The 14,422-nt window shown below is 40.0% G+C and overlaps 1 protein-coding gene across 2 annotated transcripts in view; it reads right to left on the bottom strand.

The window, feature by feature from the left end:
- NT5DC1 (5'-nucleotidase domain containing 1) overlaps positions 1-11,705 on the bottom strand; it is a 240,582-nt gene extending 228,877 nt beyond the window's left edge. Inside the window, exons 1-3 of one of the 2 annotated variants that reach the window (XM_072643094.1) lie at positions 11,462-11,705; positions 4,123-4,214; positions 2,457-2,528 (exon numbers count right to left, since the gene is read on the bottom strand). In XM_072643094.1, coding sequence (XP_072499195.1) covers positions 2,457-2,528; positions 4,123-4,214; positions 11,462-11,554 — 257 coding nt within the window. In that variant the 5' untranslated portion in view covers positions 11,555-11,705. The remainder of the gene's footprint in view (positions 1-2,456; positions 2,529-4,122; positions 4,215-11,461) is intronic. The other variant, XM_072643093.1, reaches the window with a different exon arrangement.
- Between the last annotated feature and the right edge of the window lie 2,717 nt (positions 11,706-14,422).

The raw sequence follows: 14,422 nt of genomic DNA, 5'->3' as shown, positions 1-14,422 counted from the left end.
ATTTAATCAAAGAAAATGACAACAATGAAATAACATACCAAAATTTTTAGGATATAGCCAAAGTAGTTTTTAAAGGAACATGTCTACCTCTAAAAGACCAATGAATTGGTCATGCAACAAAAAATAAAAAACATAAAACAAAACATAAGAGGAAAAGCAACAAACCAAAAAAGCCCAATTAAACATAAAAATACAAATACTGAAAATCAAAGAAAACATTAACTAAACAAAGCAAAAAAATTTAAAACTGATGAAAGTAGGAACTGGTGTTTTTGGGGAAAACAAACTAATGAAAGAGTGAAACCATAAGCTAAACTGATTAAAAAGAAAGGAAAACCAAATTACTAGTCACAGAAATGAAAAAGACTTTATAACAAATGAACAAAATAAAGAAAATTATTAGAAACTATTTGGCCGAATGATATGCCAACTAATAACTATTTAAATGAATAAATATTTACAAATATATGACACTTAGATTAGCAGAACAAAAAGCAGAATACTTCATTCTCAGAAAGAGAAATTAAACAAGATCAAACCCAGGAGTGAAGAATTTTAAAAGAATAAATATGAACTAACAATGACAAAGGACTACAAAAAGATAAATTGCTTACATTATGGTATGAAGAGATGATATATATGTCCCCACTGAACTGAACCAGAGATAATAAAGGGAATGTATTGAAACAAAAGGCCTGGAAGGGGTTTGTTATATCTTTAAAATATTAAGATTAGAATGGAAAAAGAAAGGAGGAGGGAAAAAAAGTTTAGGAAAAAATATTCCATGCAATTAGGGTGCTCAAGGAGACGTATAACAAGGAGGAGGTAGCAGTAGAGTTTGCTACTGATAACTGAACCTCTGTCATCTGAACTGATCAAAAAAAGAAAATATTCTCTGTTTCTTTCTCTCTAAATTTCACGCAACAGGGAATTGGGGAAAAAAGAGGAGAAATTACTGGGAGCATAGTTTAAGGGAGGGATCAGTCTTAAGTAAAATTCAAAAGATGTCCAAAAAAATTATCAATGGAACCTTTATGAAAAAAATATTCAAAGTAGTACTTTTTGTTGTAATAAAGGACTGGAAACTAAGGGGTACCCATCAATTGGAGATGAGGAAAATTTAAGTGCTGCATAATATAATAATCAATTCTACTCAGCAATTGATACTATATTTTCCATTTTGTCAAACCCCATTTCTCAGTTCAGCATCAAAAAATGCAGTCTCTCACAGACTGAACTAAAGGTCTGATTTATTAATGTCAATATTACTCAATATCAAATATTAACTCCTAGACCCTGGGGCATTTACTTGTAAACCAGTTTAACCTGGGACCCCTGTTTTGCTTACTAGTAAACAGAAACCAGCTCAAGCTAAACCTTCCTCCTTCCACTCCTCACCCCATTACCTCCAAGGAACAGCTCCCCAGCCCTAGTTTTTCCATGCCAAAAGTAGGAGTGATTTCGTCTCCCCAAGAGGATGGCTTTCTAACCAAGATTACTAGTGGCACTGGGGGCCCATGATGCAAAAAACATTTCTTAATTATCAGAGAGGGGCTTGACTAGTCACATGTGAAGACCAACGTACTTTCCCTAGCTGCAGTTAATTGTAAAGTTTCCCAACTACCCCCACTTCCAGCCTCAGCAATATAAGCTTCTGTGAGGCCAGTCAGTCCCACTTTATTACAGCTGTAATTGTCCTTGTTAATACATGGCTATCTTGCCATAGAAAAAAACATTTTGCTTGTACTGCATTTTAACTTGCCACAGGCAACAGCACAATTTATGAATGCAATGGAAATAGATGTAGAAAAACTTGGGAAATCTTATATGGACAGATGCAGTGAAATGAGCAGAACCTGACAGAGGTATGAAGGACAGAGGTACAAAATAAGATCTATATTTTTGGCTATGGTTGACGTGGATTTGTTTTGTATAGCTATGGTAATTACTTAACATGGAGGTGGATTTCTGTGCATGTTTTTGTTGGGGGGAAGGGCAGACAAGGAAAAGAACAAAAGGAAGGCGCAAAGGAAAGAAAAAAGAATAAAGCATTAAAATGCACAAAAGAAAGCTGAAAGATTTAGAAGATAACAGACAAACAGGGCACCTTTCGGAACTTACATGTTGAATTGTGTGTGTATTAAACTCAAAAAACAAAAACCAAAGTTGTACGAAATAAGATTCAGCTTCACAAATAACTTTTTAATGTTTTTCTTTGTACATTAGAAATGTTCATGCTTAATGGTGTTCACAGCTATATCAAGTATAAATTTTTAACATAAAAATTTTAAATGATTATGACTACAGCAAATAGGTAAATGTTTGGTAAGTACTGAATAAAGGTTTAAAGATTGAGTGACTGAAACACTATTACATTTAACAAGTTTGTTAAAATCAAAATAGTTGAGAGATTAAGTTATTTTGACCAAACAACTGATTTGTTTTTTTAGACTTACCTCAGAACAGTTCCATCAGCTGCAAGTTTAATAAAGTTTCCTTCTTCCAGATCCAATGCCAAGCCCTTGCAACTAAAATATGGAAACACTGTTTACTAAAACGGGTATTTTACTTTGTTTATATATCTGAAGAACTTTTAGAGGAAGATATTTTCATAAAAGGAATGTTAACTATAAATACAACACAGAAAAAAGTGACAATAAAAGCTGCAAGACCTCAAAAGTGGTCATAAGCTCATAAGCCACAGAAGGTCAAGTTGCTCAAAGGTAGAACCACTAAATGTATGAATTACACAGGACTTTATTCCAACACATTGAGTATAAACTCATCATTTTGTAGAAGACAGTCCTAAGTTCCAGAGAGGATATGATTTGTCCCATGTTATGTGGATGGAGCAATGCTACCATAACCTAGTTGTTTTTTTTAACTTTCTACATTAAAAAACCTGAGACATAGAGGGAAATGATGTTATTACTTCTTGATTTTAAAATTCTCCTTTGAACTTAAATTATTTTCCAATTGTTAAGCTCCTTTCTACACTCTTTGGAATTTATTTAGTTTTATTTTAGTTCAGGCTATTAAACCTCCCCTTCTGAGACAGATTCATTATTACTTTCTATCAAGAAGAGGCCAAACAGGATGTTTATTTGACATTTTAGAAGAGCTAGGAGACACAGAGGAATAGAGAGGGAAGTTTCATTATTCTCTAGCATAAAAGGAAGATAGGAGGAATAGCCATGCATTGTCATGAGATTTTAGTAAAATGACAGTGCTTTGGAAGTATATTATTTATTTTAGTTTGGAACAATTCCTATAATCAGTAATTTCATACAGTAAAATGCCTCAGTTTCTTCCATTTGCAAGTGAGATTAGACTCACCAAACATTTGCTGAATTTAACTGCGATTGTTCCACAATCACAACTGAGCTTATTCTTTATCTTGGAGGGGAGTGGGGGAGTTGTTGCCATTAATGTTAAGCTGAACAATTTAAAGCATAACGGTTTTTAGTGTTTTAAAAAATTGAACCCAAACATATATTAATTCCAAAGAGGAATATCAAGGAAAGCTTAAAGTTCATACAAATGAACGTTAGTCATAAAGTATGTATCAATTGAATATACTGATTGTTGAGGTACTTGAATGAAATCATGTGATCTCTCCTCCCCCTTTTAAGTCTTATGGTGAGGGTAACTTAGAAACAAACCCCTATTTCTAACATTTAAATGTTAAAAATAGTTCTTTATTTGGAAATGTTTTGCATGACTATGTATGTATAATGAGTATGATATTTCTTGCTTTCTCAATGAGTTTGGGGAGGATTGAAGGAAAAGAGAATTTGCAACTAAAAATAAAAATTTAAATAAAAAAACATTCTTTACAACTTTTTAATTGAGATCGACCAAGAGAATATGTGTAAATACCTCAAATTAAGCAAAAAGCTAATTACACAAGTACTCCAAGCATTTCTACTTCTAACAACAAAAATTCCTGTTGGACATGTAACTAAGAAATTTCTATATATGAAATGACAGACTGGTTTAAAAATCAGTTGGAACAACTTTACAGCCACACTTTCTGCCTTTGCATAAAATTACACAAGCCAAGGAGAGTAATGTCCATATAGAATACAAAAGGCTTAGTTAAGAGTATTAAAAAAAACTCACCAAAAATCCCAGGTTTCTGGAGGTACAGTTAGCAATTCTTTGTCATATCCTTTTTCTGTTACCAAGTATTGAGCAAAGCTATTATAGATAAGCTAAAATGAAGGAGAAAAATACAGCATAATAAATGTAAAATCGTTCATCTTTAAATACTCAAGTCCAAAATTGATGCATGGAATTATCTACTGAAAATCAAATTTAATTTCTGATTTGAAAGTCTGAAGTTTAATTCTCCCATGAGGAGAATATATTTAAGAACTTAACACATTATATCAAAGAGCTATGATAAAAAAGAATCTAAACTTTTTGTTTTATTTATTTACTTTATTTTGTTTTATTTAGACTTGTAATTTCATCAGTGTATGGAACTTCCAACATGAAAACTCTTAGCATTGATGTTGATAAGCAAGTAGTATACAGCACTGACACTAAATCATCAAATAGCTAGTAAATCTTACAGGAAGGACTCAAACCCACATCTTCTGGTCAATGGTCTTCCCCTCTTTCCATTATGCCATGCACCCTGTTATGTTATAAACCACATCATGCTAAAACCCTGATAAGTAAAATGCTTCCAAGCCTCAGAGTAAACCACTTTTATTATGTTTTGCCTGAAGATATACCTATTGATGTCTCATATATATTCTAAAGTGCCGCAAGTATCTCTTTGTTTCACATAGAGATACATAACCACCAGAGGCACTCATGGACTACAACCACCTACAAAGTCAATAGAAAACATCAAAGTCAATAGAAAACATAAGCAAACTGGACGGTTTGGGGGAAAAAATATGCTGAATTTGTTGTATACTTGGAGGAAGAAGAAAGCTATAGATTGCACTGATTCTCGACTAGAGGTGTAATTTTTTTTCTGTTCTGCTTTGTATATGGAAATGACCATCTTTCCAAAATGGTCATTTTTCCAAAATGGTTGTGCTGATTCACAGCTCCACCAACAATGCCCCAGTTTGCCAATTTTCCCACAACTCCTTTAACACAGACTATTCTCATTTTTTAGTCATCTTTGCAAACCGAAGGGTGTGAGGTAAAATATCAGTTGTTTTGACATTAATTTCTCTTATTACTAGTTATATGAAATATATTTTCATATGGTTAATAGTTTGCAATTTGTGAATAGGCTGTTCATATCCTTTGACCATTTACTGGTGAGTGGCTTTTGGTTTTATATACGCATACTTAGAGAGGAGATATAGATGGATATATTACATATTTACACATATTATTTGTTTATACATCTTAGAAACCAAAAATGCTTACTTATCAGAGAAATTTAATACAAATTTTTTCCCTATTCAATTACTTCCTTCTTTTGAGTACATTAATTGCACAGAAGCATTTGAGTTTTATAGAATCCACATTAGTTTATTTTATCTTCTATCATTGCTTCTGTCCTCTGCTTGGTTAAGAACACATCATCCACCCCTATCTGTGAGAGGTATATGATCTGCTTTTCTTTTTTTTTATAGCACAGAATAATACAGAGAAGGACTGGGCCCATGACTTTATTGGTATAGGGAACTTTTTCTATCAATTTCTCTGCAAATTACAGTTGTAGACAGATGCCCAGAGAGCTGACCAACTTGTTCAGGGTTTGAGAGTCAGTATATATCAAATAGGACTTGAATCCACATCTTCCCTGCCTCAGGGCTTACTTTCTCTATGTATATATCACACTATCTCACATTCATTACTCTCCTATCAGAATAAAAAAATAAAATTTTAAAATAAGAGAGACTGAATTGGAATTCTATTCCCAACATTTGCTAACTATGTGACTATGAGCAAGTCACAACTTCTGGGCCTATTTTTTTAACTGTCAGAGGGATAATACACTTGCATTGCCTACCTTGTGGGTCAGTTACTATATAAACATAAGCTATTATTACTTACTGTGGAATCTTAGAGTTGCAAGGAACATTAGAGATCAGATGCTACCTACATACTTTCAGTCCTGTGAAACTCTAACATACTGCATTCCATTTTGTACAATTAATTTTTATAAAACATGCTACTTTATATTTCATATTCTCCCTATATACCTATATATATATTGAATGTTCATAGTTATTTACAAGATTTCTCCCTCGCTAGATTCCCCTTGACAGGGAAGGCCTGTTTTTGTCTTTTGTCCTCATCACTTAGCATAAATACTGGCAAACAGTATTTATAACTGCTCACTGCCTGACTATATAAACCTGATTCTGCTTCCCTCTAATATACTATCCACTGGTCCTAGCTCCATCTCTGGAGCATGTGATGGCAGTCAAATTAGGATCTTTCGCTGTTTTTGTTTTACTAAAAGTGCTTCTGATTGAGTAATGTGATTAAAGAAGATCTTCCCACCCACTGATAGGCCTGCCCATTGTGGGAAGCTTGATTAGGGGAGCAGCAGGGTCCCAAGAACCTTTTGTTTTTTCTATTGAGGCACTGGGTCAGAGGGTCATGCCCTCTGGCTCTGAAAAGTATAAATACTCTGAAAGTGAGGTATTACTTTGGAAGAAGGTTTGAGTGCCAGAGGAGGACTCTGGGAAGCTGGTAAGGAGCACCCTGGCTTTGAAAACCCAGATGTCGGTGCTTCCCTCACTGGTTTCTATGTATGTGTATGTTAATGATCAGACATATGGAAGCATATCTGTCAATTTTTGATTTCTCTGAAATTTTGACTTTGATTTTCTCTGATACCTGTGCTTGATTAAAGTGATTGTTAACCCCTCAAAAGTTGCCTTTCCTTTTAGAGAAGCAGATCAAAGAACCTGTAATAGCACGCCCCGCTGTGTATGTTGGGGTCTTTACTGATATAGAGATACACAAAAATAACTCTAATTCCTCTTCTAGGTGACAAACCTTCAGATATTTAAAGACCACTATTATGTCTCTTCAAAGTCTTCTCTATTCCAGTTGAATCATCCCTAGCAGTTCATTCAAATGATCGTAATTATATTTTTCCTGGCTCTTCTTTGTCATTAAGATCACATCTCAAGAACTGGAGGGATCTCAAAGGTCATCTACTCCAAGCTTCCCACTCTATAAATGAAGAAACTGAGACACAGTGAGGTTAAATAACTTGCTCAAAGTCACAGAGGAAGGGGAAGAGGTGAAATTTGAATTCCGGTGTTCTGACTTGAGCCCCAGTGCTCTTTCCAATCAATAAACAGGCTTTTATTAAACACCTATGTGCCATGTGCTAGGTAAACATGGACAAAAATGAAATGGGTTATGCCCTCAAGGAGCTTATATGCTGCCACCTAAAGAGATGGTGCTTGGCCAGAAACCTCCCAACTTTTCACTGTACCCTGGAAAATGTGCCTCCCCCCCCAAAAGTGAACACAATAATCCATCCTATGGTATGACCAGTGAGCAAAGTACAACAGAGACATTACTTCTTTTGTTTCTAACATTATATTGCCTACCAAAGATCACATTAGTTTTGGAGGAAGACTGTTCACAAATTGAATGAGCAGTCAACTAAAATTTCCAAGCCAGAACATTAGAGTCAGAGTTGGAAGGGACCTTGACTTAGAGATCATCTCTAAGCTAAGATAATTTTACAGATAAAGAAACTGCAGTGTGGTATAGTAAAAAACAGCATTGACCCTGGAATTAGTCTGAATGTAGCCTCTGCTATTTACCTGTGTGATCTTAGATAAGTCACTTAATTTTACAGATGAGATCCCTGATATGTAAAATGAAGGTGTTAGCCTAGAAGGCACCTGAGCTAAGATGCTACAAGGCCCAAATAGTCTCTCCCACAACAACTGCTTGTTCAACCAGATTTCCAAAATCGAGCTGCCTTTGGCAATAACTAATCTGTTATTACGGATTCTTTGGCTTTCCATATAATGATTGCTAGGATCTGATAAAAGACCCATATTGTGTCAACAATCCCACAAAATTCAGTGATGCTACATACAGAACATGTATTTGGCATTTACTACAATGAATCAAATGTGTATGAGCATCTACGATGTTCAAAGGAGATACTTAAGAAATACATGCTCTTGCTCTTCAAGAAGTCAACAAAAATGATTAATGCTTGTAGTTATGGGAGTCTAGATTCCCACTTGCAATAAACCAGAAGAGCCAAGGGCCTAGATCTTTGTTGTTCTGTCATTTTAGTTGTGTCTGACTCTGTGTAACCCCATTTGGGGTTTTCTTGGCAAAGATATTACAGTGGTATGCTATTTCCTTCTCCAGCCTACTTTACCAATGAGGAAACTGAAGCAATAAGGGTTAAGTGACTTGTCTAGAGTCACTCAGTAATAAGTGCTTGAAGCCAGATTTTAAATTCAGGACTCCAGTCACTATCCTGTATCTTCTTCTAGTCATAAATTTAATTTTCAGCTTAGAATTCAATCAATACACATTTATTAAGCATCAATTAGGTACTATGTTAGGTAGATGAGATACAAAGACCAAATCAAAAAACAGTTCCTACCCTCAAAGGAGTTCATATTTTAGTGGGAGAACATACTTATACACAAATAAACATATGAGAAATATTTACAAAATAAGCATAAAGCAACTGTGAGAAATGAATATTTCTTGCTTATATTTAATAACTAATTATTGTATTATGACCAAGGTTTTTCTTCTTTTCCCCTTCCTTATCCAGAAACCAACCAGTGTGGGAAATCTCTCTTAAAGATTTACCCAAGCCAAGATCTAATCAGACAGTAAAAGAAATTCTATGTTTGGACTAATGGACATACTTCTGCTCTTTGTGTTTGCTCAGACAAGTGTGGGTTGATTCTTCCTATTATCAACACAGGTGATACGCGATGTCTCTTTGACAAAGATTTGAGCACCCCAAGATCTTCATTTTAATATAGCCCATACCTCTCACTATGTTAAATAATCTGAGCTGATTTCCATCCCTCAGAACCTCTACTCCTATGAAGGGCATATAAACTGTGACTTCACCAGGGGTCTTTGGTCTAAGAGCCAAATGACCACCCTTTTATTAATAACTTGCTGGCCTCATTAATAAATGATCAGATTACCCAAAAACTATCTCTTGAACCTTTTAATCATCATACAACTCTGGGAGAGATATGAGCTGGAGGAGGGGAATGAGGACTGGAGGATGGGATCAGGAAGGACATTAGAGCTTGAGCTTAAAGAAAACAAGAGATTCCAAGAAGTGGACCTAAGAAGGCAAGGCATTCCAGGAATAGGGGGCTGGGAGAGTTGTAAGTACTCCAACATACACAGGGGAGCCTGCTATCACAGGTTCACAGGTTCTTAGATCTGCATTCATAAAAGGAAAGGCAATTTTTGAGGGGCTAATATCCTTTAATCAAGCACATATATCATGGAAAATACAGAGAAATCTAAATCAACAGACAGTGCTTCCAAAGGTCTGACATACATCACAGATCACAGATAACTGTCTGACCCTACTTAGGTAGTTACCAGAGAGGGAAGCAACAATACCTGGGTTTTCAAAGCTGGGGTGGGGGTGGGGGGTGCTTCTTAGTGGCTTCCCAGCGTCACCTCTGGCCAAACAAACACTTCCAGTCAGTAAACCCTAAAGTAAAACTTCCCCTGAGTATATATATTCTCTTCAAAGTCAGAGGGCAAGACCCCTGCAAAAGGTGTGGGCCTTCCTACAAATCTTCCCTAATCAAACTCCCCTTAATGGGCAGGGAAAATCTTCCCATTAAGAAGTAAAATCATATTAACAATAAGCAAAAAGGCATCATCAATACAGGGCAGAGAGGGGGATGGCCAGTGCAAAGATTTACAGGGGTATCCAGCTGGAAATAGTCAATTATTTGATGGTTGGAAATTGACAGCAGAAAGTAGGATACAGTAAAATGACTTTGGGAAAAGATAATTATCAAACCAACTTAAAGGAAAATAAAACCATAATTCACAGGCCACATGATGTGATTTTTTCCCCCTTCCCTTCCATCTCAACTAATTCTTATAAAAAAATATGTGGTGAAAAAATTGTTTCATCTTTGATCCTAAAATCAATTCAGGTAAATGCTCTTATAAGAAGGAAGGAAGCAAAGCAGAAGCAACAGCTGGGGGAAAACAAAGAAAGTCTAGGTTCTCTAGTGGGAAGGACCTAAATTCTAGGCACCTGATCTGGCTAGGGAGAGGCTTGTGCTAATCAGATCTATCTTTAGCAAGGAACAAAGAAGCTACACCGGCCAGCAGGGACTGACTCAAATCTTTCTGTGACCCCCCAAGTTTGGCTTGGCATTGGGAACAAAGTGCTTTTTCCTTCTATTCCAGGTACAAGATGATCCAGTAGTTGTTTTAGAGGAAGGGTCCTGGGGGTCAGGCAGAGTAAGGATGGAGGAAGCTTCCACAGCCGGAGGTTCCTTACACACGGAAAATCACAGATTCAACCCCACAACCAAGGGGTTTGGCTAGAAAAGGGTTTCTTCCTTGGAGAAAAAGTTGTCCCCTTCTGACAAAGCCTGTCTCCCCCACTGGGGTCACTAAAGTACTGTCAGATTATTCAACCTGGCGTTCAGAGAAGATCCTGTAAATAATCGTGCCTTTCAAGGGTACAACCCATTCCTATTTATTACAGCTCAGCCAGGTGAAGTCAGCAGGACAGGGCTAACCGGTCTCCCATTTTAGAGAGAGGAAAAGTGAGTCAGTCAATTAGCATCTGAGGACCTACTACGTGTCAGGCGCGGTGCTGGGCACGGTAAAGTGTGCAAAAAAAAAATAAACCCAAACCCAAGCGGTTCCGGCTGTCCAGGAGCTCAGTCTGGTATTTATACAGCACTCAGCTTTACAATTATTTTCTCATCTGATCCTCAGGAGAACCCTGGGGGGGAGCTATTAAGATGCCCGTTTTGCGGTGGGGAAACTGAGGCAAGCAGGCTCCCCGAGCCTGGGAGTGTGGGGTTGAATCTGAACCCCGAAGCTCGAGCCGCGGTGCCACCCGGCTGCCCCTGCCGCACAGGATGGGAACTGGGGTGATCCCGAGGGAAGGAACACGGTTCGGGTTCAGAAGGCCACGGGGCGAGGCGGGAGCCGCTCCGGCGAGGAGCAGGCTGGCCGCGAAGGTCGGCGCCGCCGAGGCTACGTTCTCTCGGCTTCCGCGTCAGGGATTCGGGAAAGTCAAGGGCGCGCGTAACGAGGCAAGAGCGAAACGGCCGCGGAGAAGACCGAGTTCAAGTTCAAGGCGGGGGGGGGGTTTTTTTTCCTAGCGCAGCCCAGGGCCCCGCGGCCGCCGGCCCCGCCCGGCCCACCCCTCTCCAGGCGCCCCGCGGCTCTCCCGGCACACGCGGCCGCGCTCGGACCGCGGGGAGCCTCCCGGGACCCCGGGGGGGAGGGTCCGGCGCACGCCACTCACCCGGGAGCTCTCCGACAGGTTGTAGCGGCACAGAGTGTGGTCGAGGTCAAAGCCGATCGCGTCGCAGTCGGCCAGGGAGAAGTGCTGGGTCATGGCCGGGGTAGGGCTGGGGGAGGACGGCGGCGATAGACGAAAGGAGTCGAGCTCACGGTCCCTCCGAGGTCCCGAGACCCGAAGAGCGCACGGGGGCAGCTTCTGCAGCGGACCCGGCGACCGGGGCTCGAGGGGGCGGGGCTACGGCCGCAGCAGCGCCTTCTGGCTTCCCGCGGCCCCCGGCGAGCTCTGCTATTGGCCCGCGAGGAGCTACGTCCCGCCTCCTCCGGCAAACGGTCCAATCGTGCGCTCGTGCTGTAGGCAAGCTGAGTCACCCGCTCCACCGGGTGGGAAGGGCTGGGGGAGCGGGGCTCCCTGCGAGAACCTGAACCCCGTACCCGGCCTAGGCCCGTCCCTCCCTCTAGACTGGAAGTCGATCTGCCGTCCGTTACCCTCCTCTAGAGAAGGGGGAGGGCAGCTAGGAGGATGGCAGTGGATGCAATGCCGGGCCTGGCGTCCGGAGCAGCCGAGCTTACGTGTCCCAGCTGGGTGACCCTGGGCCAGTCACTGCACCCCGTTTGCCTCGGTTCAGGAAAGAGCAGACCACTCCAAACCCCGCGCACAGCATTGCTGTGCAAGAGTGGGAGAGGGCTGCACGACGCGTGCCCGGCACCGTGCTAGGCACTTCGTAAACCCTATCTCACTCGATCTAAACAACCCTGCCTTCACCATGCCTCATTTTACTGTTGAGGAAACCGAAGCCGGATTTGAACTCTGTGCCTCTGGAGGAGAGAAAAAAACCCCAGCCTTCAGGGAGCTTAAAGTTTTATAAGGGACCAAAACAGTGCTGTGCTCATAAGCCACAAAGACCCAAAAACACGTGTCTGCCCTTGAGGATCTCACCTTGTAATGGGGAAGGCAACATGCAAAAAGAATGTATTTACAAGATCTGTAGTGTAAATGGAAGGCCCTGGCAAGGAGGGGACCAGGAAAGGCCTCTTGCAAAGGGTGGGATTTGACGTGAGTTCTGAAGGAAGCCAGAGTTTCCAGGAGGTGCATGTGGAAGGGGACAATGAAAGTCCATAGTCAGGGAAATGGATTGCCCGGTGTAAAAAAGAGCACACACCTGAACAGAATCCAACCGTTGACTCTCTGACACCGACCTGCATCCCGGAGGATTCTGAATTTACAGGCAGGACCCTTGCAGTCATCTAGGATAACCCCTTCATCTTAGAAACCAGGAAACTGAGGCCTAAAGAGAGGTCAAATGACTTACAAGTTAACAAAGGTAATAAATGTGAGACGTTCTCTATCAATCTAGGACTGTTTCCACTTCAAGACAATAAATCAAAAAGTTTTGGGGAAGCAGAGACAGAAACAGAAGGAGAGAGAGAATGACAAGACAGAAAAAGAGGCAGTTAGAGAAAGATGAGACAGGAGGGAGAAGGGGGGGGAAGGGGAGAGAAGAACCAGGAGGACAGTATAATGTGAAAATCTGGCTTTTTATTACATCAGAAATTGCCATCCATTCTTAGGATCTGATTCCTTCACAAAATATCCACATAAACCACTTCATTCACATTTTTGTCTTGTAACCCCAATTAACCTTGAGAGAAATAGGAAGGCCCTCAAGAAGTAAATAGTCTTTGGTAAGGAATAATGTTCAGGATACCATAAAATCAACAATTACTTTTTAAATGCCAGTTATGTACCAGGTACTATGCTAAACCCAAGGGATATAAAGACTTACCCCTAAAAGAAATCACAGTTTAGTGGGGGAGGCAACATGCAAACAACTATATTGGTTGTTGTCCTTCATTCTGGAAAAGGACCAAAATGACATCACAATGTTAGAGTCAAGGTACAGTGTATCCAACTGTGACCAAACCAATATGAGTTCAGAATGTTCTACCACAGGTCAGGCACAAATAGTCCATGTGAACATTCAGGGTGGATTCTCTAAATCTGTGCATCTTGTGTTTCTTTATGGGTGCATGCCATGCTGAGTGGTCCTGTGCCAGTGTCTCCCATGCTGTGCAATCAGTTTCAAAGTTGTTCAGAGAGATCTTGAGAGTGTCCTTGTATCACTTTTTCTGACCACACATGAGCACCTGTCTTGTGGGAGTTCTCTATAAAATAGTCTTTTAGGCAAGCATAAATTGGCATTCAAACAACATGGCAAGCCCATCAGAGTTGCACTCTTTGCAGTAAAGTTTGAATGTTCAACAGTTTAGTTCAAGAAGGGACCTCAGTGTCTGCTACCTTGTCCAACCAGGCAATCTTCAGAATCTTCCTAGGACAATTCAAGTTGAAGCAATTCAATTTCCTTGCATGGTCCTGGTATACTGTGCAGCTTTCACAGGCATCCAACAATGAGGTCAGCACAGTAGCTCTGTAGACCTTCCATTTGGTAATCAGTCTATTACCACTTCTCTCCTACACTTTCCTTCAGAGTCTCCCAAACACTGAGCTAGCTCTGTGGACCTCATGTACTTCCCTGGAAAGTATATTCCCAAGGTACATGAACTTATCCTTAGTATTTAAAACTTCTCCATTTTCTGTAAATGATGGTTCCATGTATGGATGGTGGGGTTCTGGCTGGTGGAACACCTGTGTTTTCTTGGTATTAATTGTTAGGCCAAAATTAGCATGAGCAGCAGAGAATCAATCTATACTTGCTGCATCTCAGCTTCAGAGGCTGCATTGAGTGCATAATCATATGTGAACAAGAAGTCATGAATCAATTCCTCCACTTTAGACTTGGTTTGTAGCCTTTCCAAGTTGAATTCCTGGGGGATAACCTCCTCTTGTGTAAAAGCAAGCACCCTGACATACACAGAAGGGCCTGCTATCACAGGTTCTTTGATCTGCTTTTCTAAAAGGAAAGGCAACTTTTGAGAGGTCAACAATCACTTTAATCAAGCACAC

Source organism: Notamacropus eugenii, chromosome 2 (genome assembly GCF_028372415.1).
Source record: "Notamacropus eugenii isolate mMacEug1 chromosome 2, mMacEug1.pri_v2, whole genome shotgun sequence".
Lineage (NCBI taxonomy): Eukaryota > Metazoa > Chordata > Mammalia > Diprotodontia > Macropodidae > Notamacropus > Notamacropus eugenii.
This window is presented reverse-complemented; position numbering and strand designations above follow the sequence as displayed.